General features: G+C 41.3%; 4 protein-coding genes across 8 annotated transcripts; 3 read left to right on the top strand and 1 right to left on the bottom strand.

The window, feature by feature from the left end:
- The first annotated feature begins 157 nt into the window (after nucleotides 1–157).
- Nucleotides 158–5,619, top strand: LOC119128759. 2 transcript variants are annotated; one of them, XM_037261493.1, is made up of 4 exons: nucleotides 158–987; nucleotides 2,172–2,231; nucleotides 4,601–4,703; nucleotides 5,161–5,619. In XM_037261493.1, the coding sequence occupies exons 1-4, from the start codon at nucleotides 760–762 to the stop codon at nucleotides 5,514–5,516; spliced, it is 747 nt and encodes a 248-aa protein (XP_037117388.1). In that variant the 5' UTR covers nucleotides 158–759; the 3' UTR covers nucleotides 5,517–5,619. The 2 variants fall into 2 exon arrangements, with proteins under 2 accessions (XP_037117388.1, XP_037117389.1); XM_037261494.1 differs by lacking the exon at nucleotides 2,172–2,231 and having other exon boundaries at nucleotides 162–987.
- A 1,000-nt stretch (nucleotides 5,620–6,619) lies between these two features.
- Nucleotides 6,620–14,481, bottom strand: wu:fc21g02. The gene is made up of 10 exons (XM_037261492.1): nucleotides 14,385–14,481; nucleotides 14,257–14,299; nucleotides 13,038–13,183; nucleotides 12,784–12,913; nucleotides 11,258–11,521; nucleotides 10,322–10,627; nucleotides 10,067–10,239; nucleotides 9,871–9,984; nucleotides 9,512–9,562; nucleotides 6,620–9,362 (listed from the first exon to the last, which is right to left on the bottom strand). Exons 1-10 carry the CDS (start codon nucleotides 14,448–14,450, stop codon nucleotides 9,177–9,179), a joined length of 1,479 nt encoding a protein of 492 aa, XP_037117387.1. The 5' UTR covers nucleotides 14,451–14,481; the 3' UTR covers nucleotides 6,620–9,176.
- A 615-nt stretch (nucleotides 14,482–15,096) lies between these two features.
- Nucleotides 15,097–19,233, top strand: LOC119129304. 4 transcript variants are annotated; one of them, XM_037262461.1, is made up of 11 exons: nucleotides 15,097–15,202; nucleotides 15,472–15,526; nucleotides 15,964–15,978; nucleotides 16,064–16,194; nucleotides 16,278–16,413; nucleotides 16,604–16,888; nucleotides 16,986–17,324; nucleotides 17,501–17,682; nucleotides 17,873–17,962; nucleotides 18,045–18,161; nucleotides 18,233–19,233. In XM_037262461.1, the coding sequence occupies exons 2-11, from the start codon at nucleotides 15,475–15,477 to the stop codon at nucleotides 18,449–18,451; spliced, it is 1,566 nt and encodes a 521-aa protein (XP_037118356.1). In that variant the 5' UTR covers nucleotides 15,097–15,202; nucleotides 15,472–15,474; the 3' UTR covers nucleotides 18,452–19,233. The 4 variants fall into 4 exon arrangements, with proteins under 4 accessions (XP_037118356.1, XP_037118358.1, XP_037118357.1 ...); XM_037262462.1 differs by lacking the exon at nucleotides 15,097–15,202 and adding an exon at nucleotides 15,282–15,348; XM_037262463.1 differs by lacking the exon at nucleotides 15,964–15,978.
- A 720-nt stretch (nucleotides 19,234–19,953) lies between these two features.
- prpf19 (pre-mRNA processing factor 19) lies at nucleotides 19,954–25,549 on the top strand. Its single transcript, XM_037262181.1, has 16 exons — nucleotides 19,954–20,144; nucleotides 20,329–20,478; nucleotides 20,708–20,784; nucleotides 21,105–21,246; nucleotides 21,331–21,404; nucleotides 21,482–21,547; nucleotides 21,639–21,680; nucleotides 22,874–22,948; nucleotides 23,118–23,193; nucleotides 23,282–23,391; nucleotides 23,473–23,628; nucleotides 23,760–23,829; nucleotides 23,916–24,089; nucleotides 24,224–24,306; nucleotides 24,554–24,659; nucleotides 24,758–25,549. Exons 1-16 carry the CDS (start codon nucleotides 20,126–20,128, stop codon nucleotides 24,853–24,855), a joined length of 1,518 nt encoding a protein of 505 aa, XP_037118076.1. The 5' UTR covers nucleotides 19,954–20,125; the 3' UTR covers nucleotides 24,856–25,549.
- Nucleotides 25,550–26,031: the final 482 nt, after the last annotated feature.

Raw genomic sequence — 26,031 nt, 5'->3', positions numbered from 1 at the left:
AATACCAGATAAAAATCTTCACTTTGAATCCTTTTATTGCCGGGTTCGTGCCACTTCTATTACGTCATGTTTTGCGTAATTACGCAACGACATTACGCATTCCCGCAAAACGAGTTGACATCCTTGACTACAAGTCCCAGAATACACCCCTGCGTCAATCCCTTTCCTTCTCTTCAAAGAGCCACACGTCCTTTTCGTTTTGTGTGGCAGCAGTCGTCAGACGCGACGAGGATTGGAATGTTTTCCTTGAGCAGCTACAATAATCTTTTTGTTTCATACAAATCCTAATTTAATGCGAGTGTGCAGACGAAAGACCGCCAGACGTGACTTTGTGTACGGCTCCGAGCTCAAATAAGAAGATTTAGAAGACTCGTGGTCGGCTCAAACCCACAGGGTTTTTCCTCCCATCATTTCCGCCAAGATTTTGGAACATTACTGCGTCGAAGCTCTTTTTTTATTCTTAGAATACAACAAAGTATTTCAACTGTTTGATACCAAATATAGCCTAAGAGGTTGGGAGCGAGATATATGAGTGTAACGTTGCCAAAGTTTATAATTAAATAAATACTCGGGCGGCGCATTCGACTCATTAACACGCTTTAAGAATCTAAATCTTAGAAGCGGGTCCATTTTATTACTCCAGACTATTTTCAACTCGTGATCCCCAGTCCATTTTGACTTGAGAGTCAGTCAGGCGTCCTGCTCAACCGGTTCTGCACAATTGATTTTTGAATTTTGCTGCTCTACAATCCCCCAACGATGAGATTTTGTGCGCGCGTCATGGTGCACTTCTTGCGGCCGTCTTGTGTGTTGTTGCTTTTGGCTGTTGCGGTGCTCCATACTGGAGCAGAGCAGGCCGAACACAAAGCGTCGCCGGCCGGGAAAGGGACCCGACCGACGGTCTCCTTCGGCGGCATGCTCGGCCAGGGGTTCCACCAATACGTGGAATCACTCCTGGGAATTGGTGCCGTCCAATCAGCGACAGAGGTAAACTGAGTGAAGATGATTCATTTGCATGTGTGTGTGCGCGTGTTACTAATCTAAAATGTCAACTCTTCATTCCTTTCTAACACCATTAATGTGCAACAGAGCCGGCCCACAAGATGTATATATAAGATATATACACATACATACATACATACACCTATATACACACAGTTACATACATACACACATATACGTACATAGTAATTAGGTTTGTGAGCGTAGCAGACCATCATCCAAAACTTGGCAGAGATTGCATTCCCAAAGTATAATTAACATTCTTGTAAATCACAGACTGTAACTTTATGCTGCACAAAACACTGTGCTCACCGATAGGAAAATTAAATTTCTTACATTTCTTCGATTTGATTTAAAATAAAGTTTACTTTGACTTGCAAGCAGAAATTTGAGATACAAGCGTTAAAGATTTGATTTAAAAAAAAAAAAAATGCTTTGACTTGCGAGCGAAAATCTGAGATACAAGCGTTGGGTGGTGACAGCAAACTCGACTTAAGACAGTGACTCGTGTTTTTAAATGGCCAGCAGAGGCATATCACAGTGTTATAACCCTTTAAGAATGAATATTTGAACACAAAGGATAGCAACATATCTACACAGACAATATAATAATACACACGTTCTTTATCCTTTGCAAAGAATGACGAATAATATTGCAGCTTTCCGAGGAGTTTACTCAAATTTGAACGATAGTTTTTACCGCCTCCTTCTGTACGCCTGTATTATGTTGCCCTCAGGTGGCCAAGGTACACAGGAGGAGCAAAATAATGCCAAAACAGTTTCATCTTTTCAATTTATTCTGTAAGATTAGATGCATTTTGAACACTGATTTCAGCCAAGGTGTTAAGCCGTGGGCCAGATCCGGGCAGCCATATCATTTCATGTGGCCCAAGATAGCAAATCCTGCATGTCTCCTTCATTTTTAAATGAAACAAACACAGCGAAACAAAAATTCAACAGGTTCACTTCTGCATCGGGCCGGCTCTGATGTAACACTTGTTTGATCAACTCTTAATAGGTCACTAATTGAGCCTCTTTCACTCTGCCATGTCTCCCATGCAACCTCTTATGTCCTTCTCAAACCCTCCCGTTTGCTTGTTAATCTCACCACTGCATCTCTTCATCATCTCCTCTTCCTCGCCTTCACCCACTCACTCCATCTCTCCCAGAGTGCACTCTTGTTACTCGAGTCACTGCTTGGTCAGGAGAACGTCTATTCAGTGGCCATGGTAAGAACCCCCCTGGGGTATTAACTCCTGGCTTTTCTTTTTTTGGGGGGTCAGGGGTGCATCTTGACATGGTCTGTTCAGCTAAATACCAACATTTTAATCATTCTTGAATTTATGGAGTGCCTAGTTAAGTAATATTGTTTATTTGTAATAAATTCACCAACTGTTTAATGAGATGAATAGTACCATAATTTAAAAACTATGCATTTTAAACTCCAATTTTTTGGGGGGTGGGCACTAAATTAATGCAACAAAAATGACAGGACTCTTGATCATTTAAATCCCACAGCCAAACTTTACCTATTCCTGCTTTAATAGAACTAGTATCAACCACAACAAACATGGCAACCATCGTCACAAACGTATTAACACCATATTCTGACACTGATGTAGAGCACTAAGTGATCCTGAAGCCAAAAAAATATCCAAGGAGAAAACATCTCAGTATCATGTGCATGAGAAAATCTGAGCATTACTACCTTTTTTGGGCAGATTTATTTGCTCTTATCACATGTGCTGGCATGCTTTTCGAGTTAGTGCATGGTTACTACTTTACTCGCAAGCTGTAAAGTATTGCATGTCTTCTGCTGCGCCTCTCATCTGTTAATACAAAGGGACACAGAAATAGTTGCATCCGAAACCGGAATAGAACTGTAATCGAGCAGGTTTTATGAGATTATGTGTCCAATTAGGATTCAAGTTTGTGAGGAGAATAATGTTCTTAATGATTACTTTGTTGCCTTTAAAAGGTGTCATTTGGTTTTAGTTCTTCTGATATTGCTTGAAACATTCGAGACTTAAACACTACAAAGTAATGGAATAAGTGTAGTTGAACTTCAGAATGGTCATTTTTATTCTGTATGAATTGATACTTCAAACTACAGTTCATTTTGTTCATATACTTTTTGCCGTTATCTGTGGTTCAGACTGCGCTGACTCATTTTCCAACTGCTGACAAGTCACATTTTCCATTTCCACATGTGACCTTAATCCTCTTCCAAACTTTGACTTCATCATTTGTTACGAATTACTATGTATTCTTTGGAGAGTGAAATTTTATTCTTGCACAGGACATAGATTTCTTTTTTGTGAATCATGTTCAGATTTTGTATTTGTAAAAACATTTACATTTTTAAGGAAGCTGACATTTATTCTTCAGTTGGGCAAGGACAATTAGTCCCATGATAGCAGCATAAGTAACGTACTACATTATACTGTTACTTAGTGTGTTTGTAAATGTCTTATTTTGATTAACTCATTCACTGCCAGCCCAGTTAAAATTGATCTTTGACATTTATCGCCGTCAATGGTAGTGAATGAGGTCAAACGAAAAGATAAATCAGTCTGCTTTCATAGACTATGGACCACAAAGAATTGTGACCTTTGAGCGCCTCAAATCAGAAGATTTGGACTAGATTTAATTAAAAAATGGCTCCAAAGAATCACTCGGTTATTAAAATATGAGGCGATTAATTTGATAACTTGTTGTCGATTAACCGATGATTTTTTTACACCATTATTCTAGTCTGTTTATTTTGACAATTCCTATAATTCTTGGAAAGTCTTCATAATTGAAACTAGATTTTTAAAATAGATTCTTATTAACATTCGTTGAGTTCGTTAAGTGAGGCATACATAGCTAGGCCCGTCGCCATAAGCTGCCAGATGCCCGAGTCATGCACAGTCGTCACTTATGTGTGTTGTGTAGCAGGTGCGCATCCGCAGCTTGCAGATCTACCCTTGACTGGTGGCTCCTGTGTTTGCGAGTGTGACACTCTGTGAGTGTTTGGAGGGGACAGGAATAGAGTGAGGCAGCTGTTGTCGCTCGCACAGTTGCTTGTTCGATTCAACAACGCACCATATCTGCGATGATAAAATGCACTTCAGCAATTCTCGTTGGCCACAACATTAGGCAAACTAATAAAGTAATACAAGTGCCGTATCAGAAATAGTTCCCCCTTTTCTCAGTCTAACATTTGGTGACTATTGAGTACTAATTGATTAGACTGAATGGTTGTGTTTGGGTGGAAAGTTTCTGTTTGATCAAGACGACAGACAGACAGACAGACAGACAGGCCATCTTTTTGGGATAAGAGAAAACAATGGTCAGATAGAGCCCAGTCCATGTTTAGTAAAGACAGTGAAAACCTTGATTTCTTCATTCAAATAATGACAGTTACTGTATGTTGATTGATATTGAAGTCATGGTGACTAAAAATGATTCAAAAATGTTGTACAGTAGTCACCTACCAAAACTCAACTACACAACTATTCGTCCTTTTGGGTCTACCGGGTGTAGTCAGAATGTGTTGTCTTTGTTTGAGTGAAACGCTCGCAAGCTGATACAAGTCGTCTCTGAACCAAAACAGTTTCTGGGAACTGTGATCCGTTTCCTTGCCGAAGGAGCTGCCAGCGGCCTCAACGTCATCGCCGTGTACGTCACAGAGATCCTCAGGGTCACAGGATTTGATGGTAGGCAACCTCTGTGTTTCACTGTATTTTGGAAAATTGCATCTCGAAATTGGCCTTCTCACCTCGGGGGCAGTGTATTGTATTGCACTACTTAATTCTATCAGCGACACTTATTTCAAAACATTGTCCTACGCAACTAGCAAATGGCATTGTCTTGTTTCGAGAGCCTATCCTTTAGCACACCTTATGTCAACAGGCAGAAAACAAGCAATACAAGCATTAGTAGTCGGAGTGCTCACTTCGATGTTGACCCCCCTTCCGGTTCACGCTGTGACATCACTTGTGTGTTTGCCTCTATGCATACTGCATTTATTCTTGAAAATGCTTTCTTTAACATTATTTAAATGAAGGCAGAAAAAAACTAAATTGATATGATTTTTTTTTTATTGTTATATTTAAGCACAGTGTTAATGTTCAAACTGGTCATAATGATACAGTGTGAATTCTCTCTTGGCAGCTGCCCTCCCGCTACCCCGCTTCACCCCAGAAGGCGTGACCACAGTGGCCCAGTGGGGGCTCCTGGCTATCATCGGTTACTGGATCCTGACCATCCTCCTGCGTTTGGTTATCGACGCCCTACGACATATCTTCTGGTTGGTGAAAATGGCGGCGGTACTGTGGGTCTTTGCCATGATTGTCAGCGACAGCAGCGCCAGCGCCGACACCACGGCTGTGCGCCTCGGCGGCCTAGTTCTGGGATACATCCTATTGACCCTGCTCACCTCCAGCTCGAACCAGGCCAGTGCACTCGAGCATCGCCTGAAGAGCTTGGAGGGTCGAGTAAAGGCAGTTGAAAAGAGAAAAGGCAACTAGCGAGGAAACATTGGACAATGTGACAGTGAAGAGCCACTATCAGATTTTGTTCCTATGTGTGATAAAATTATGATAGGCAATAAAGTGACGTTTTGATCAGAAATTCGTTTGCATTGTTGTTTGTAGTGAGTCAGCAGCAGTTTTAGGGTAATGAAGTATCACATTTTTAAATGCACTATAAATTGCAGGTATTTTTTCATTGTGATTGTGATTATCTATTAATCTGACTAGTACAATCAACAATATCAGCTTTATTATACAAACATTTTGATTTTACAAGTTGAGCTTAGGTAAAAAGACAGGACAAATGAGCAATGAATCAATATGAAAGACTCGCTTATGCTACTTCAAGTCAGGAAGTCATAAATAAGGTCGCAATAATGCAAACAAATCATTATCACTTCAAATTTTCATGGTTCATGAAGTGATATATAGATGTGGACTGGACCTCTTAAGCACAGATCATATGTAGACACTATAAATGTATTAAAAATAAAGCCTAGCAACCAAATTGCCCTCTCCAAATTGCAGCCCTTTTAATTTAAAAATGGCACTGCAATGTCAATTTGAATTCGACTGAACAATTGTTCAGCCCTTTTTGTGTTTAAACCTGAAGGAAAAAAAGGCGGTCAGAAGACCACAGTACCTAAACAGGACTATTAGTATATGACTCCAGATCTTTGAAGACTGACCCTTGAGTGCTTTTCAAGTGACTTACAATGTTGAAGAAAATGCGGAAGTAAACCTACCCACCTACCTGGTGGCATCTCTTCCACAGCGCAATTGTTTCATTAGGGCAGGACTAGACCGAGTGGCGACGCCAGGGTGTCCTCCACCGCCAACCTCTGGCCTGTTGACAGCTTTCTGCACCTGCTTGGTTTCTAGTTGCTGTCAGCTGCAGATTTCTGCCATCCTCTGAGCTCACTACAACCCTCTTCAGGCACACCTCCTCTCTAGTTCCTTCTTAAATCCCTTCTATGCTTGTCAAGGACGATCAAGGGAAGAATCCAGGGAAGGTGCAAATCAGGGCCAGCAAGATCTCTTCTGCTGGCATAAACATGAGAATAACTAACAACTACAAAATGTTTACAATCTAAATTATCGAGAGTGTGATTATCTTTATTCATAACAGCATTCACGACCAATTTTGCCAGCCAGTGAAACCAGTTTTGAACAATACAGGAGTTAGTAGCTTTAATGCACACAATGTTAGATACACATTTTGCCATGAAACGTTTTTATAAAACGATCTCGAGCAAATAAAAACTACAGTCCATAAGCAAAATAGCAATCTTGAGTACATTTGAAGGTAATTGCATCAAACGTGACAGAAGCGCAAAAAGCAGAATTCCGTAAGACATACGGGTAACATGATTTGGAGTGCCTGCGACATTTCGACATGAGGCAGCAAGGCTTGAGTTTTGGCTCTGGTTAAAAAAAAAAAGTAAAACTGCTTCCAAACATGAGGTAGTATGATCACCCTAAACTTGAAGTTGGGTGTTTCCTGTTCACACAAGGCCTTAATTAAGCATCATATGCTTGTTAATTGAAGACGATGGCTTTAAAACAGCTCTCTTGTTCATAAAGTGATTATAAAGGAAACTGACTCAATAGAAAATATTCATCAGTTTGTTAGAAAATTAGGCACAAATATTGTTGATTTGGTTGAGAAACATTGGTCCTATGAATGGGAGGATTTTGCTTTTGACTTAAAAACATTGTAATGTTCAAACTATCAAAAATACACCTTTTACGTTTGTTCCACAATGACAAAATATTCAAAGAAAAAGTTGTGATACACGTGAAACAAATCAGTAAGAGCCTACATAATATTGTATGAGTCATAATTTTCCAACGGGAAAATGAAGATTGCACAAGCAATTTATGCCAAAGGCACACATAAAACAACGAAATGCACATATTAAAAGTGTTTTGTTTGTTTGGTTGAGTGCAGCGTGTTCCCTGGGTGCTAAGGTCAACTTGAGAGCCATTTTCTAAAATGAGCTCAGTCGATGTGACCTGAGACATCAAAAGTTAACATGAACATGTACATTATATATTCAAGCAACATATGCACTGCAGCATATAGGTAATAGAACTCACTCGATACATTTAACTACGACATGAACACAAAGGCGGCAGTATAGTTATCCTCATGGTTAAATACATCAGCCTCACAGTCGAGTGGTTTTGGGTTTGAATCTCAGTTTCCACCTTCCTATGTGGAATTTGCATCTTCTCGATAGGCTTGCCAGCTTCCCTCTCACATTCCAAAAACATGCAAGTTAGATTAAGCGGGACTCGTGCTTTGTTTATTGATGGACAGGAAGGATGACTGAACCTGAGGCCCCCTAGTGGCTGAGAGAGACGATGAAATGCTATGGCTTTAGGGATTAAATGCACATGTTCAAAGATGACTGCACTAATGGGCTGACGGTACTGATTTTCTCTCCCTTTCTCTTTTACATGTACCCATATAATTGTGAAAGGGATGTTTTTAACTAATTGTATACGGCAGTGGAGTCATTCTGTGCATGTTTTACTTGCTGTTGCTTCAAAGGTCTAACCCCTAATTTTCTCTCCCCAAGTGTGTGGATGGCATAAAGATGGATGTAATAAATCATTGTTAAAGGGGCAGTATGTGGTGTTTAGTCACATCTAAGTGTTGAAGTAAGTGCATTGCATTTGTTACAAATGCCGTAGTCATTGATCCATCCAAATATACAATTCGCCGTTCACACACTACCCCTTTAAGAAATGCATCGATTGTGTGCCCTTGATAGTTTATCGTATCTAGAAGCTATTGAGAAAGTTGGCTGTCTCGACAAGCCAAAATATGACCTACTGAGTTGAGCTACATTTACGCTATACAAATACTTTACTCAATAGGTGTCAAACTCAAGGCCTGGGGGCCAGATACGGCCCGCCACATTATTTTATGTGGCCCGCGAAGACAAATTTTGCATCAACTTTGTGTCATTACTTAAATTACAAATTGCCTTCACTTAAAAACATTTTTTTAGATATTGCTTGCAATTTGTATTACCATTCGTCTTTTTAAAATATTTGAGCATTTTTTACTAGTCTCTGATTTCAAAACTAGTTATTCATCAGTTTATTTTGTAGTCTATACTGGAATAGAAGACGTTGACAATCATATTGGCCTTACGAGGGAAACTATGACTATGATGCGGCCCGCGACAAAAATGAGTTTGACACCGCTGATTTACTCAAAGCGGCATTATTTTGCTCAGATCCTATTCAAATATAAAAAATGGCAATAATTGATCGTTTTACCATTGGTCAATTCTTCCAATTGAGTCAAATGCCCCTGCCTATTATTCTTTGAAATTTTATCAACCTTTGGTCACCCATGCTATGCTACCGGGTTTGTTTTTTGCACATGATGACCTTTATAAGTCTGTAAATGCCAGATAGCAAAGGCATGACAAAAACAAATAAATACTGATGACAATGCATGATTTCCCCATTGAAAGAACCCCCCCTCCACCCCAACTTGCCCCCCCCCACACACACACTTAAAAGATCAACCTGACAGTGTGTCTCAATAGAGGAGCCGATGTTTTCTTTGTCTGATAGCCAGCATGCACCTTGGGATTCGCACCTGTAGTGTAACTGCTCAGAGTGGTGGCGGGCCACTCAGAAGTTGAGTTTATCCGAGGTGTAAACATTGGCGAAAGTAGATTCGGAGTTGAGCGGCAAGTTGGAGGAAAAGCGCAGCCCTTTGACCTCAAACTTCGGGTCGGGGTCCGAGGTGGGGTTATTCGGTGTCAGGGATGGAGCTGGTGCCACAAAATGCCCAGTGGAACCCACAGCTTGAGGAGGCTAAAAAACAGAAATATACTTGTTACTATGTGGTACTAAGGAATAGAACTTGGCCAAATATTACATTCATTGTTTAATCAGAACTACGCTAAGGATAACTACTGTCAGTCCATTTGTCTGAAAAACTGCTTTGTTGTGTGGTTGAGTACCTGAAGCTGTGTCGGGTTTGGATCCGGATGGATATCCACTCTGTTGTAAGCCTGATCGTGAAACAGCATGTTAAGTCACCGTTGGAATAAAGACGACATACACTTGCCAGACGTCAGCAACAGGTTGTTTTGTAAAGAAGTTCATGTTAATAGCCAGAGTAATAATGGGACAGTAAGTAATCCAACAATTTGTCCCACGCATGTCAGTAAGCTGCTGCTGATTCAAAAAGTCCACTATAGGGCTTAACTTTTCTTGTTTTAGTGATGTGTCCTACGCCGTTCACAATTAAATACAAATAAGTACTGTGTGTTCCAATGGAGAAATCAGATGAATGGTTGGAAATTTAAAAAGACCTTACAGGTGGCCCGACGGAGGCAGGTGTAGGTGCAGGAGAAGGATTCACAGGCTGATATGAGTACGTTGCAGGAGGTGGTGCCGCAGAGTAACTTGGGCCTGTGGGTCGATTTGTGCCCTGCCATGCCAAGACGGAGTTTGTTTTATTTTTCGATCATTCCAAAAGTGATTTTGAGAGGTTGCTTTAGGGAGGTACCTACGTGGTAATACACAGCAGGTGCTGGTGCTGGTGCTGCTGCTGGAGTCATTTGAGGAGTGTTTGTTTTGGAAGCACTTTTTTTACAACAGCATCTTCTTATGCAGCAACAGCAGATTGCCAGCGCAGCAACAATGGCGACAAAAAAGATGACGTAAATATACGCAGGGGTGTGTACTGTAAAAACAGAGAGATGCCAATTGAGTCGTCGCTATCATACATAGAACTATTTCTCAAGTGTAAACGCATCGTCTCTCACCTTCTTCTACATCCAAGTTGGCCACAAACACCAAGAAGCCGTCTTTGTCGCGAAACTCAAAGACGCCAGAATCTTCTACTTTCACTGTAGTAATTTCGAGGCTGCCGGTGTCCAATGAAAGTCGATCCTCAAAATGTGGCTCTTCTGAATAGCCATAATTATTGCTCATACGCCCAGAACGCATCACTCTTATGGGAGTCGAGTCATCCATCATCGGTTTGAAGGTGATGTCCCACGGAGTAAACGTCACAGGGAATCGCAGGGTCAAGTGTGTGTCTTCCTTGGGTTGGTAGTTATTCAAGTGCTCTGTGTGGGAGAAAAGCAATTGTTTAAAAAAAAAAAAAAAACATTGCTCATTTAAAACAGTTGGGCTGAAACAATTCAACAAATAAGTAGGGATGGGCGAGTACTGTTATCGGGGCTGATGCTAGCCTTATTTCAAGGTATTACTGAAGGATGCACATGAAGACAATTTAAAGTCTTCAGTGTCTCCAACACGTGATGCCTCCAGTGTTCCTAGGACTTCTTAAAGTCGCCCCCGGCCGGGCCTTTTACAGACAAAGGTCCCCATTGATTGGACATTGTGATTTACTAGAAATGAACAAGTGATCATTTGAAACAGCAAACGCTGGCAGTGATATGTAGAAAATAAGTGTTGGTATTCATCTGTTCACGAATAATTGTGAGGATTCATGAAACTGATTTGTGTCATGAATACCAATACCAATAACATACCGTTTGTTTAAAGGTGGTTTGAGCAAATGTGTTTTTTCAGAGCCGAGTATCCAACTCTTGTAGCTCTAGGTCAGTGACTCCTGAGCTTGACATGTTTTCTGAACGTAAGAGCAAGTCCAACTCACCTACTACATCACCTTGACACATGCATGACAAGACATTCACATCTTAGCGTAACATGTATGTCCTATCAACACTCACCTGTTACTATGAGTTTTGTCCTTGATATCAGAGTGTAGTCTTTTTTGCGGAAGTTGTAGTAGCCGCTGTCACCTTGCGTAAGCTCTGACATTTCCCAGCTATTAAGCTTCGCCCGCCCCCTGGATGCACCACCGATTTGAGTGCGATTCCACAAGATTTCCAGGTCCGCGTGGTCGATCTTGGAGAATTCCAGGATTTCTGCCTGACTGGGAATATTCAGGCGATAGGTGCCATGGTAATACCTCTGCACCTCCCCGGCACATTCTAGTAACAGACAGAAAGTAAAACGAAGCATGGTGTCGATGCTTTATGAGCCCCAATCTCTAATGCTTTAGCAGCATCCATATATGGCAAATAACAAACTCCTTTTTTGAGAGAGCGGGGGTGCTAATTTAGTAGCAGTACGGCAGAGATGGGACCAAGTCACACATGTGCAAGTCTCAAGTGAGTCTCAAGTCTTAACCTTCAAGTCTCAAGTAAGTCCCAAGTCATTTTTTTCTTGGGCAAGTCAAGTCAAGTCCAAGTCAAGTCCTTAAATAGGTCAAGTCCAAGTCAAGTCACCTTATTATTGCAATTTTACCCGCAGAATCTGATCTTAGTAACGTGAAAAGACAAGATATAAGTAACTTTAAGTAACCATCATTGTCCAATGTGTCTAACCTGTTTAAAAAATATGACAATAATTTGGATTTGCACTGTAATTACTGATATTCAGTAAAATACACCATGGAATCAAACAAAAAAGAAATTACCTCATACAGTGATTGACAGCTCAAGCTAAACAAATGAACGTCTGCCGACAGTGTCTGACACATTTGAGTTGCAAATATGAAAAAATAATCTGAAAAAAATCTGAAAGAAGAAACACATTAAAGAGCATTACAAACATTTTATGTTTCATCTGTAACATCTGGAGACACCAGAGCTCTATAAACTTCAAACGGACAAAGTTTGAAGTTGTCGTCTGGCTGTCTGAAATGTTTCTGTTGCATATCTTGCACTGTGCTGTCCGTATTTTGCCGTCCTAAAGGTGTGTAATTACGATAGCCGAAGGTGATGACTCGCAGTACCGCTCGCGCTGACATGTTTGTGCATGTCTGATATAAAGGGGCGTGATTCTCCAATAAACACGTTATGTAGGTAGAGAGGGCACGACTGATTGATTGACAGGGTAGCGATCCAATCAAGACAACGCCATTCTCAGCCTGCGCTCCTGCCGTGTTATCGATATTACTTTTTTAAATGTATTATTAATTTTATATTCAAACTGAAAACATAAACTAAATAACACTGAAGTCATTCACGTCATCGTGTCCCAAGTCAAGTCAAGTCCCGAGTCTTTAACTTCCAAGTCGAGTCTCAAGTTTTTTTTATTTTTGTCAAGTCAAGTCACAAGTCATCAAAACAGCGACTCGAGTCCAAGTCACAGTGACTCGAGTCCCCATCTCTGCAGTACGGCTTAATCCCTAGCACATGTGAATAGCAACGCTTCACTGTATTTACCATCCAATGTAAAATGATCTTACCTAAAACCTTCAGTTTGAAGCGTTCCAAATAGAAGCCACTAATTGGAGTTGAGAATTCGCCACTGTCTTTTTCCGTCACATGTTGCAATGAAAGACTTGTAGGGGTAACTTGCAAACGTGGCTCCATTGCCTGAAAAGGTTGACAACACAATAGGTTTTGGATGACTTTGTCACATTTGAGGGAGGTTTATTTGTTTTTTGTATTTCTCGTTTTCTTGCACTGCATCAATATTATGACATCAAGAGATGCACACCTTGCCATTTTCATAGACTAGCCTCCTGCCGCCGCCGCCGCTCTTCGGAGAGAAGTAAACGTTTCCGGTGAGTGTACGAGGTGAAAACTGGAAGGGAAATTTAAAAGTTCCACCATAGCACACTTCATACTGTGTGCCTAAGGAACCTGCAATAGGACACAAAGGAGAGAAGATATTGAAGATGGGAACACATTATTACCACTCTGCGCTCTTGGCTAGCCATTTACTATGTCCACCTTCATTTTTTTCAGCTATGTTGATGTAAATCTAATTTCCAACCGTGAGGATTTTTGGTCTGAATTTATCCTTCCCAACTTCAGTTCTTTCAATACTTGACAAAAAATAATGTTTACATTGATTTTCTCGTTTTGATTGTTGGCCACTTTTTTACAAATAAAAACATGAAAACCTATTCCTATTCATTCGTCCTCCATAGTGTTTGCCCTCATTAGGGTCATGGGTGTGCTGAAGTCTGTCCCAGCTGATTTTAAGCACGTCCACCTCGAACGTCGCCATCCAATCACAGGGCACAAACTGTCAAGCGACTGTCCACACTCATGTTCACTCCTATTATATTCATTGCCAAGTGTAATTCTGAGACTTGGAGATGAAATTCTGCCTCCACATGCCCCCACGGGCACATGGCCCCACAGGCTGGCAATGTAGCCAGAAGTGGCTTTGCGCAAGGTAAGCAGAGCTGCAATGAGTTTTGTTGGATGCACAGATTAGCGTTGCCTAACAGCCTGAGCTTCTGATAAGATTGTTTTAGTGAAAAAAGGGAGTTTTTTTTCCTACCCACCAACCTTGCACTTGCCAAAATGATATTGATGAGAATGATATTGATACTAGTCGTTACAGCCACACTGATGTTTGCCTGATTTTGGATAATAATGAATTTGTAACCTTAAAACTTTTGGAAAATATTACGATTTTGGCATACAAAGAGGGTGGCTGAGGCGTACCAGTAGGACACCTACATGTTATTATTGGATATTTTGATGCTACTAGTAAGGTCCAGCATATGGAATATGGTTACTAGTTGGGCCTAATAGTGTCACTAGTGCAGCACAGCAATTTACTACTCGTATAGTTTAATTTCATACGAAAAGAGCAAAAAATGTACTAGTTGAGTTTACTACTAACCTGGAGATCAAGAATATTAAATGCACCGACGGCTTTCCATAATATTGTTATTGCTTGTGTGTAACAGCATACTCACCACAGAGGAAACATGGCAGCAGAAGGAATGCGAGCAACATGTCCTATAGAAAAAAACACGGCGATATTTGCATTACTCAATAAACACATCACAAAACTGCACGCAATTTATTCGCAACTTATACTTACACGTTTAATACTGTGCGTTTTTCCACCGAAGAAACAGCCGAGTTTACTGTAATCGCAAGGACACATACAAACTGGGCGAGGCTTTCGTTTGGTGTGGGCGTCACTACTGCGCCTGATGTGCGCACACTGTGCCTTGTCAGTCCATGAGCATGTACAGTAAATACATTTTATTTAGAACTCCAAAAGTACTTCACGAATAGAATGTGTTCAGTTGTTTTACTGATAAAGAATAAATACAAAATAACAAATACAACGTTTTACAGAGAAATACACGAACTAAGCAACTGATCCACCCATTGTGGTGAGAGATCATCAGGTGCACTGCAGAAAATGATCTAATTTCACTTGATAGTTTGAAGAATGACTATCTAATTACTACAAATAATGCATTCTTGGTCAGCGACTGTCAAAACAATGAAGAGCTCTCCCACTAGATGAAAGAAGGTATGATTCATGGTTAATTGTACTTGTATAAAGTTTCGATAATGTTAGGTAGGTTGTTATTTTGTGCTTTTAAATGAATTGTCCAGCTCTGTCGAGTTTGTTGTTTAGAAATGTGCTTATTTGCATTCAATCTCAATTTTGGCGCAAAGCCCTGCAGCGCGCCGTAAAGAAGCGTTTGCGCAAAGAGCGTATCTGTTTCCTGGACCTGAGCACCGAGCCGCATTGTGCGACGCAGTTGGCGTAAAAGCCATAAATAACCGAGGGAAGACACTGCGCGTGCGCGCTACGGCCCAACGTTTATACCCGTTTATCCCCATTCATGTAAAACATTCCCAAATATCTTCCCGTGGACGTGTTTCCCGCGTATACTGCAGGTGGGTTCGGGCTGTTTTGTGTTGACAGTGTATTAAAGTAAAGATAATCAATAAGTGGATCATTGGACGTGGCTTGTCATCGGGCCGTCACGTCACTACTGAGATCTGCTTGGACATTTTTGCCGCACCTTGCTCGATGTTTGCAGGTGTGCATGGATGCCTGCCCGATTACAACATACGATCCGATGGATGCAATAACGTTTGTTTGCATAGCTGTCACCTGTGTGGAAAGATGAAACAACCTGCCCCTGTTTTTGTCCCTGCAGGAGAAGATGTCCCCCTGCGTTCTGCTCGCTGTGCTCTGCAGCCTCCCTTTTGCGATGGGTGAGTGATCACTATTAGTCTATTACCTAAAGAGCGATCAGATTGTACACCTTTTAGCACGTGTTCAAAGCCAATAATTTGTGACTAATAGTTATTTATTTGTTTCATTATTTATGTGCTATATTTATATTTTATACAGTGTATATACTTGACCTTAAATAGACCTGAATAATCTCTATCTCGATTTTCTAAACTATTCCGTTTGTTCTTTCAGTTAAAAAGCATGGTTAACCACTCTGCCAGAATACAATCCATTCACCCATTTTTCTATAGCGCTTGTCCTTTGTAAGGGTCACGGGCAACATGTCATCAGTTGTTATTATTATTATTATTATTATTATTCATGCCCCACCAGTTTTCTGAAGCTGAATCGTGATTTGGAAGAAGTGATTGCATTTTGTGTAGTGTGTGTATAACATAGTTTTGCTTCTTTACAGGTTGGGTCGTACTGGGTGAGCCAACAGAAACATTTTATAATATATTTTCCTTTTTCTTGAGATAAAGGAAAAAATGTTGTTGACTTCCTTCCACACACAGGTGAGAGAGAAGAAGTCCAGATGGTTTGTGCCGGCAAGGAATTCCGTTTGCCGGTCTACTCAACATCAAGAACTGTGACTTTTACTCCAAACTCAGGAGGTCCCAGGCGTGTTCTCCTCGAGAAGACCACTGTGAGGGAAATAGTATGATGTGTTTTACAGTATGTTTTAATGTTCGAATGCACACAAATAGCAAATCTAAAATCTTTACTTAGGTAATCGACCCTCGTTTTGAATGGACCAAAGATAAGATGCTGGTCCTGAAAAATGTGACTCATGCAGACCAGGGACTTTATTCTATCAAACTATCTTCTGGATTCACCTATGAGACCGTTCGGCTGACAGTTTCAGGTTGGACAGTTTCCTGTTTTGTTAAATCAATATGTTTCAATCTTTGAATTTTCTTCTGCCAGCTGTTACTGCAGTTTCATTAAGAACACCAGTTTGATTCAGAACATGCATTCTCAAAGGTACTCAAGTCAGTGTTCTAATTTTCACTTTATTCTTTCACTCATCTTTTCACACTTTTGTCCTGCCTAAGAATGCATCAAATCCTACTATAGGAACTACGGCGAGAACTTTGAGAACAACATCCCTGAAGACAGTTTTATACTGGAATTTGCTCCCCGAGGCGCTCCATCCGAGGCGATGCCAATAGTCCTGTGGAACCGGACCGACCCTGAGACCGGCATTGCGGGTCGAGGCCGGATGCTACGAGACAGGAAGGTCTGGGTGGCCGACAGAGTGACGCAAGCCGATCAAGGCAACTACACAGTGCGAGACGCTGAGGGGAAAGTCTTGTCTCGCAGCACTCTCACTGTCCGTGGTGAGAGTCAACTCAATGACAAATGAGTCATGTCTTTGTTTAGCAAGACTAATGTTGTTGTTGTTTTTTGGTAACACAATGCTGCTCATTGACGCAGGACACACTTTCAACGTGACCCGCTTCACCAAAGAGTCTCTGAACCTCCCCCTCTTCCTCCCGGTGCCACACGCCTACCTCATCTTTACCCCCAACCGACACCCTGCTGAATCCCCGTCGGGTCCTTTTGACTCCAAGCCCCCCCGCGGGCCCGTTCAGTTAATGCGTGAAGGCCACATCACCGACCATGACATGCGGTACAGAGGCCTGGTCTCGGTGGGCAGGAATGGCTCCGTCAACGAGGTGGTCATAGCGAGGTTGACCTCGAAGCACGATGGCGTCTATGAGATCAGAGACATTAATGGCAACCTAGTGTCAACCACCTTGCTGCAGGTGATTGGTGAGTAACACAGTTGAAGCACAATTTCTCCCTGCAGTAAGTGGGAGGAAGAAACAATACTTTTCAGGTATCTGTGCTTTACGTGAGTGTTTGTTTTTGTTTTATTCTGGCACTTTTGCTACCTCCAGAGTTACCTCTACCTTCTGCTAAGTGCCTCATCTCTCTATTTGCTCCAGAAAGGGGTGGCAAGTGGCGAGCTCTTCTCAAGTCCATCACTGTCCCTTCCGGCATGTTTGTGTCTTTGGCCGGTTTCGTCCTGTTCATGAAGCGCTACCCCAACTGGAGCTTGTCGCAGATCGTCGCCTGCCTTAGGACGTACCGCACGCCACAAGCTCAGCCCCCGGCGGTCAACATTCAGGTGAGCAGATTGGGGCAAAGCTTTATGGTGGCTTTTTTTTCTTGATTTATTTTTTTTTTTTAAGCTTTGTTGCTTGCATCAGTGCAGATCCAAATTAGGAGGCAGAGGTGTACACTATGCTCACTTCCACACCCACAGCATTGAAGGGGATTATTTCCAGCTACATGACTGTTGTCTTTGTCGCATTTAGAACTACAGCCAGCCAAGCCCTCAGCCTGCGGAATACCAGCAAGCAGGCACACCGAGAAAATGGACCCCAAGAGCCAGCCCAATTCATACTGTAAGCAGCTCCCAATTTGATTTACATATTTAATATATTATACATAGACATTGTATTTGTTTGTCGCTATTTGTATTTCCAGGGTTACACTCCCGTTACAGCGGGAACTCCATCACGGCTCACTCCTGTTCACACGAGGGGTGAAAATGATCAAGGACAAAGATCTTTGAGCTCCCCCTGTCACAATTCAACTGCCGAGGTACGCTAGATGTTTGTATATCCGAGCCTTTGTTTATGAAATGTTCATTCAATCACTAATTTCCTTCTTAGGAGCAGACGTCTAATGAGGAAGCAAGGAGGATTTCCTTTCCAGTGGCGGGTGCAACAGATTGCCTGCAGTCCTCCGAAGGTTGCGTTCAATTCCAGATCATGAAGGAACCGCTTCAAGCAAGCTGCAGCAAGACAAATGATTATTATACCGCCCTGCCGCTGGACACGGATACGTCTGAAACCTGCAGCGTTTACATTTCGGAAAAGCTCAACTTATAGTGCACGGAGTGGTGGCATGCAGAGAAGCATGCGGACAAAGTTCAAGAGAAGAAAAACCTCACCTGTGCCTTTTGCAACAAAGTCTACATTGTACTTCCAGTGGTTTGACATCAATATTGCATGTCATTATTGTCATTGTAATGGTATTTATGAAGCATGAGCTGAATATGATCCTTCCTGCTTCAGACATTTATTCGCTCTGACTGCCAGAGATTCTCAAATCTCCGCTATCCTCTGATGCTATTTACTACCTCCAGACCCTCAGGACCACCGTGATATGCACTGTATATATATATATATATTTGCTAAATTTGTCAGCAGTGCCCAAATCCGGTCCTCAAGAGCCCCTATCCAGCCTGTTTTAGGTGTGACTGAAATGATCAGCACGTCAGCAAGCTTTGCAAAAGCCTGATAACAAACCTGATGATTTTTTTTAATCAGGTGTGGTGCAGCAGGGATGCATCTAAAATAGGCTCGATAGGGGCTCTCCAGGACCGGACTGGAGCATCTCTGGTCTAAAAGTGAGCTCGCTACATATAGAGGACGATAAAGAAGGAAACATTAACTTACTGTACTAATATAGAGAAGGAATTTATTTGTGTCATAATGGTAACCTCTTCTGACTACAATGAATTATGTTAAATGTCTGTGATGTAAGCTAATAATTTTACCATAGTAACTTCTGGGGCACTGTACAACTTTTAAATGTTCAGTAAAAAAATCCCACCAAATATTGTACCAACCTGTGAAACTTGTTATGAGCAAAATGTTGACCACCAAATTCCTGATGAAAATGACAGATCTTGTAATATTTTGCAATATAAAAACATGTATGAGTCCTTTCAAAAAAATACATATATCCTATCAGATTCTGATTTGATCATTTAATTCAGGACATTGAGGCCTTTGTTTGCTTCTGTATGAATTACATATATATTTTTAAATACAACATTTAAAAATGTATACAACAAAACAAAAAATAACTGCTGTGCAAATGGACTGCATGTTGAGATGCATATCTCGTCCTCTGTCCATCCTTTCCCGTAATTCTAAACAATATACTGGACAAACAACTCATAATTGGAAACTTCCTTCCAACAACCGACATGCAACACAAAATAATCAATAGACAATGAGTCGAACCTCTTCTAGAGAAATATTAAATAATGCTATCAGTAGATTATTTTTTTCAGACAAATGAAATATCTTTTTTCTCTTCTAGAGAAATCATACCGTATATTTTTAATAATATTGAAATAAATGTAATTTGTATACAGATTTTGTTATAGTCAAAGTGACTCTAACTACTAGAGCCAAATTCAAACGTTAATATGAGCTACTTATTTCACGACAACAAAACGATTCCACATGAGCACAGCATATGCAAGAGGAAAAGAGGAAACTATGTTTTAAACTTCCTAAAGAAGATAGTTTGGTTCCGTTGTAGATGTTCATGTTTTAACCAGTGGGGGGCAGCAATCCACTAAACGTGCAAAGTCTTCCGGAAATCAGGAAGAAGAAGTTCCGGTTGTGGCGGCAATGAAAGGAGAGCGTGCTATCTTCGACCTAATGAAAATATTTTAAAACGGTCATCAGCTGCTCTCTTCGCCATTGTGAAAACAAAACGAGCCTACTACCGTCATCAGAAGTATTTTTTAAGCCTTGACCAGGACGATGTCTTTGGTTTGTGCAAGTAAGTGACTTGAAGTTCTAAAGATTGGCGTTGCAAACTAGCTGTGCAATCGCGCTAACGCTGTTAGCTAAATTAGCTAACGTTAGCGACCATGCACTGCCGCCAATTGCGTGCGTAGCAAGCTCCGACATATTCTTGCCGATTCAAGTAACTGCTATATGTGAATTTTTTTTGTCTTGTTCAGTCTCCAACGAGTTACCAGAGCACCCGTGCGTCTCTCCGGTTTCCAACCAAGTGTTTGAGCGCCGGCTCATCGAGAAGTACATCGTAGAGAATGGGACAGATCCGATGAATGGACAGCCTCTGTCTGAAGAACAACTTGTCGACATAAAAGGTGACTTCTTTGCCTTGAAATTGGTTAAAATCGCCTGACGCAGATTTTGTTTTTGTTTGGCACTCGCATTTTACTAATATTTTGTCATGCGCTCCTAAGGCATCTGTCAAAAATGTGTGCAAGTACTAAGTAACCAGTAATAGGTGCAAAGCCGCGCTATTCATTTTTAGATTCCCTGCTTTTCTCTTATGACTGCTTCACATGGTGACATTTTGTACTTCTCTGCCAGTCTCCCATCCTGTTAGACCAAAGGTACCATCGGCGACAAGCATCCCCGCCATTCTAAAATCGCTCCAAGATGAGTGGGTAAGTTTTTAAATGATACACGACTCAAAATTATGGAAAGATTTGAAATGCACATTGTGCCATATATATTGAAACCAACTGGCCATGCTGTCAAAAGTTCGTAAGAGGTTAAATTGTGTTTTTATGTCAAGGTATATCAACAAAACTGATTTATGAAAATTGAATGTCATTTGGTACGGTATGGGAGGAAAAGGGATTATCTCAAAAACAAAGATGTATTATAAGATGCGAGTTAATGTTTATATGATACTTCTTAGAGTGAGAATTGGAAATAAATTACCTTTAGGTAAACACATTTCATTTGTTTTCTTGTCTTGTAGGATGCTGTTATGCTTCATAGCTTCACTCTGAGGCAGCAGTTGCAGACGACTCGCCAAGAGCTCTCGCACGCCCTCTATCAACACGATGCTGCATGCAGAGTCATTGCTCGACTCACTAAAGAGGTCGCTGCAGCTAGAGAAGGTCGGTTGATAGCAGCTTGTGTGACATGGTCTTTAAAACATATCAATGTGGGTGAGTTAATTTGTCTATTTTTCTTTTCTATAGCTCTTGCCACACTCAAACCTCAGGCTGGGCTGATTACACCTCAGGCAGCTCCTGCCTCCCAGGCAGCTGCAGTGGTGAGCTTTTTAATTCGGATTCATGTAACTTGTGAGTTGTGTAGTGGTGAAGCAAAATGTTCATTCCTGTCTGGCAGGGTCCTGCTGGAGAGCCTATGGAGATTAGTGAACAAGTTGGCATGACTCCAGAGATCATCCAGAAGGTAGTGTCAACGGAATCTTTAAGGAGTGTTTTTCTGATGGGTCAATTTACTTAAGCAGCCTTGGAACTTAAGTGTTTTATTAATTTTGCAGCTTCAAGACAAAGCCACAATTCTCACCACAGAGAGAAAGAAGGTAACCATCTTTTTTTCTTTTTCTTTTTTTTATATACCGTATTTTCCGCCCTAAAAGGCGCACCGGGTTATAAGGCGCACCTTCAATGAACGGCCCATTTTAAAACTTTGTCCCTATATAAGGCGCACCGGATTATAAGGCGCATAAAATAGAAGCTATACTGCATCAAACTGAGGTTGACTAGGGTTGCGGTATGCATCCACTAGCCAATAACCAACGAGCCCTCTGTAAACAATCGCGTTTCTCAAACGATCTCCTATAAAATGATCAGAACTGACTAAAGTTCGATCTAACGCATTGGTACTACTTACCTATGTTTCCCTTCCATATCGATCCGTAGATTTACTCGAAACATTAACAGAGCAGCCTATTTTGACATGAAATAGCCTGGTACGTATAGCAGCTATCGCAATAGCATTACCCATCCGCAAAGTCTCACGAGCCTCAGTTCGCAATCTCCCATGAGCCTCAGCAAAGTGTAAACAATCGCGTTTCTCAAACGATCTCCTATAAAATGATCGGAACTGACTAAAGTTCGATCTAACGCATTGGTACTACTTACCTATGTTTCCCTTCCATATCGATCCGTAGATTTACTCGAAACATTAACAGAGCAGCCTATTTTGACATGAAATAGCCTGGTACGTATAGCAGCTATCGCAATAGCATTAGCCATCCGCAAAGTCTCACGAGCCTCAGCTCGCAATCTCCCATGAGCCTCAGCAAAGTGTAAACAATCGCGTTTCTCAAACGATCTCCTATAAAATGATCGGAACTGACTAAAGTTCGATCTAACGCATTGGTACTACTTACCTATGTTTCCCTTCCATATCGATCAGTAGATTTACTCGAAACATTAACAGAGCAGCCTATTTTGACATGAAATAGCCTCGCGGGTACAACAGCTATTCGGTGACGCCCCCTGACTACAGTTGCCGTAATGCTGGGAAGCGATGCGACCTTGTAATTTACTAGTCGTACTAAAACGTACTGAAACATTTTGGCAGAGCACTGTGTACAACCAGTATGGATCAACAAATTCATCAGTTGATCCATATATAAGGCGCACTGGCCTATAAGGCGCACTGTCGGCTTTTGAGAAAATGTTAGGTTTTTAGGTGCGCCTTTTAGGGCGGAAAATACGGTATATAAATATTTGTAAAGTTCTCTCAACTTAATTGTCTTTTGTCCAGAGAGGAAAAACTGTTCCAGAGGAGCTGGTTAGATCTGAAGATCTCGGCAGATACCGCCAAGTGGCCTCTCATGCTGTAAGTGTTTATAGATGAAAGGCAATTATTTGGAGTCCACTGTTTCTTAGAGTGCTTTGATGCTTTACCACACTGACTAGTGTTACTGCAGTGACTTGTATTGCTCTGTAGAAACAAGTTGGGGGTGATGACAGGAAACCAGGAGAGAAAACTTTGGTTCTGCTTTCAGGGTCTTCATAGTGCCAGTGTGCCGGGTATTCTTGCTCTGGATCTGTGTCCCTCGGACACCAACAAAGTCCTCACTGGTAGGCTAATTTCATGTCTGGAAATTGCTTTGACCCAGTTAGTCACAAGGGACCTTGACATTGATGCAATTGTGGTCTGTTCCTCTAGGTGGCGCTGACAAAAACGTGGTTGTGTTTAATAAGACTGAGGAGCAGATTGTGGCAACACTGAAGGGTCACACCAAGAAGGTCACCTCTGTCATCTACCATCCATCCCAGGTTGCTTAGTTTTTCCTTGTCTTTTTCTCATTGTGATGTTGTCTACCCTGTAATAATTGTAGCTGTCTTTTCCTCCTCCAGTCTGTGGTTTTCTCTGCATCTCCCGACACCACCATCCGCGTGTGGTCGGTCACCGGGGGCAACTGTGTCCAGGTGGTGCGTGCTCACGAGGCAGGTGTTACTGGACTGTCTCTGCATGCTACTGGGGACTACCTGCTCAGCTCTTCTGAGGATCAGGTATGTGTGCTGTTTCAGTCAAAAAAGAAAAATGTCAAATGGATTACATCACTTATGTGACTAACATGACCTCATAGCAGCATTAATTTGTGGCGATTTGGCTTTGTTTGTCCCTCATGGTTCTTGTGCAGTACTGGGCCTTCTCTGACATCCAAACTGGCCAGGTCCTCACAAAGGTCACCGATGAAAGTGCCGGCTGTGGTAAGCGCCAGTGTGTCTTGGGCATTTTTAATAGAGGAGCTCATCTCCTATTGCTCACACACCCCCTTGGCTCTCCTCTTCCACAGCACTCACCTGTGCTCAGTTCCACCCTGATGGTCTCATCTTTGGTACTGGAACTGCTGACTCCCAGATCAAGATCTGGGACCTGAAGGAGCGTACCAATGTGGCCAACTTCCCTGGTCACTCGGGCCCCGTCACCTCCATCGCTTTCTCTGAGAACGGATACTATCTGGCTACAGGTGTCAACTTCTTACAGTTTTTTTAATTTTTTTATTTTACTAATTTCTTTGTCAAAATGTCTGTAATTGACATCTGCTGCTAGTTTTATTTGGACCCGTTTCATCAGATTTACTTCTCTGTTTTTGTAATCTAGGTGCACAAGACAGTTCTCTGAAACTCTGGGATCTGAGAAAACTGAAGAACTTCAAGACAATCACACTGGACAACAACTATGAGGTGCGTAAATAATAAAACTTCAGTCATGAAGTCATCTCTCCCTTTTTTCATATTGCACACAACTATGTTCTCGAAGGAATTTGACCATGAAAGAGGATGCCTGTCAAATTAGCCCTATAAATGGTTTGATTGAAAAGTGATGACAAACATGTCTTGCGCTCTTTGATAACTTTGTGTTGATGGCAACATCATTAAAACATTCCAGTCTGTTTGCAATGTTTTCATTTCTCATGTCTTGCTTTTGCAGGTGAAGTCCCTCGTCTTTGATCAGAGTGGTACCTACCTAGCTGTGGGAGGGTCCGACATCCGCGTCTACATCTGCAAACAGTGGTCCGAGGTCCTCAATTTTACAGGTGAGGGCCCAGTTGCCATTGTGTTAGTAAATATTTGTCCGATGTGTTACATTTGTATCTGTTCCAGACATTGATTTGTTTATTTGCCGCATCTGTAGATCACACAGGTTTGGTGAGCGGAGTGGCCTTCGGAGAGAATGCTCGTTTCCTGAGCTCTGCAGGAATGGACCGAAGTCTGAAGTTTTACAGTTTGTAGAAAAGCAAAAATTGATAATGACATGAGGAGACAACTGAGGTAGACCAGAGACTGTGGATACATACTTGGCATAGACCTATAATTTCTAGTTTGAAAGAAAATCACAAACTCTGCTTATTTCATTTGTTAGTCCTCGTGCATGAAACAAAAGTTGATAAAGTATCTATTTGAAAGCTCAGCATCATAATTCCAATACCTTTTATGCAGTGAGAGTTAAAATGATAAATCAGCCGCTGCATCATGTGTTTTTTTTTAATGTTTTTTTATAGCATCTCTGATTTTAAACTGTTATATTTTCTGTGTGTTTGTGTGTAGCAGTTGGGAGGCTAGGGCCATAGGTCATAAGTAAAATTCTTTGTCTTTTAATGTGGACTAGTTAAAATAGTTTGAAAGTCCCTCTGTAGTAAAACAATTGCAGAGAAGGAAGATGGTGTATTAAATTCTTGCCCTTCCCTCATTTCATTTCCTACTTTGCATTGGAAATTTTGTTCACGTTTTTGTTGACTGTCTAATCAAATGTGTATATCTCACAATGTGCTCTTTTACAGTAAAATATCTTTTGTATGCCATTGGAAAATACCAAATTATTTACAAAACTGAAAAAAAATTGTACGTCAGTGCATTCTTATTTTTCAAATTTAAAATATGGTTACTATCACAAAACAATAAAAATCTGCTCACATCCTGCCTTGATGTTAGGTTATAGTTATGTTTTTTGGCATTGAATTAAGGCATAAATTGTGTTTTGCACAGCCAAGTTGCTCAACAAGGACAGATAACTGAAGTCGGTAACAATTTGCCTTCAATTAAAAGTAATCCAAGGCAGCGCCATAAAAGAAAACAACCTCCTGACTGGTGACTCGCAAACCAGTGTCTGGAATAAACCGTTCTGTTTATTGGAAGTCAAGCTTAAGCTAAGATAGTTAAGTGGTTGGGCATTTATTAAGTGGAGTCAAGCCTTTCTCTGCAAATCCAACACAAGTAAGGAGCTACATATATTTACAATATATGTAAAATGATATGTATATTTGCAATCGTCTTTAGTCTTAATTGCATTACATGTCTTGCTGTGGAATTTGCAGTTTTGCGTTAACATTTTGTTTGGGGGGTGCAATCAAATTTCAGTCCCTATTTTCATGCAAACGTTATCTGCCTTCAGCATCCCGACTGCCGGCA

Source organism: Syngnathus acus, chromosome 10 (assembly GCF_901709675.1).
Source record: "Syngnathus acus chromosome 10, fSynAcu1.2, whole genome shotgun sequence".
In the NCBI taxonomy this organism is placed as follows: Eukaryota; Metazoa; Chordata; class Actinopteri; order Syngnathiformes; family Syngnathidae; genus Syngnathus; species Syngnathus acus.
This window is presented reverse-complemented; position numbering and strand designations above follow the sequence as displayed.

Coding starts and splice junctions, on each gene's coding strand:
- LOC119128759 (XM_037261493.1), top strand. CDS start 760: ATGAGATTTTGTGCGCGCGTCATGGTGCACTTCTTGCGGCCGTCTTGT. Junction 2,232..4,600: donor ACGTCTATTCAGTGGCCATG/GTAAGAACCCCC, acceptor GAACCAAAACAG/TTTCTGGGAACTGTGATCCG. Junction 4,704..5,160: donor CAGGGTCACAGGATTTGATG/GTAGGCAACCTC, acceptor CTCTCTTGGCAG/CTGCCCTCCCGCTACCCCGC.
- wu:fc21g02 (XM_037261492.1), bottom strand. CDS start 14,450: ATGTGTCCTTGCGATTACAGTAAACTCGGCTGTTTCTTCGGTGGAAAA. Junction 12,914..13,037: donor TAGTCTATGAAAATGGCAAG/GTGTGCATCTCT, acceptor CAACCTTTTCAG/GCAATGGAGCCACGTTTGCA. Junction 11,522..12,783: donor CTTCAAACTGAAGGTTTTAG/GTAAGATCATTT, acceptor GTCTGTTACTAG/AATGTGCCGGGGAGGTGCAG.
- prpf19 (XM_037262181.1), top strand. Junction 21,405..21,481: donor CCTCCCAGGCAGCTGCAGTG/GTGAGCTTTTTA, acceptor CCTGTCTGGCAG/GGTCCTGCTGGAGAGCCTAT. Junction 23,392..23,472: donor TCATCTACCATCCATCCCAG/GTTGCTTAGTTT, acceptor TTCCTCCTCCAG/TCTGTGGTTTTCTCTGCATC.
- LOC119129304 (XM_037262461.1), top strand. CDS start 15,475: ATGTCCCCCTGCGTTCTGCTCGCTGTGCTCTGCAGCCTCCCTTTTGCG. Junction 16,414..16,603: donor CGTTCGGCTGACAGTTTCAG/GTTGGACAGTTT, acceptor GTCCTGCCTAAG/AATGCATCAAATCCTACTAT. Junction 16,889..16,985: donor CAGCACTCTCACTGTCCGTG/GTGAGAGTCAAC, acceptor TCATTGACGCAG/GACACACTTTCAACGTGACC.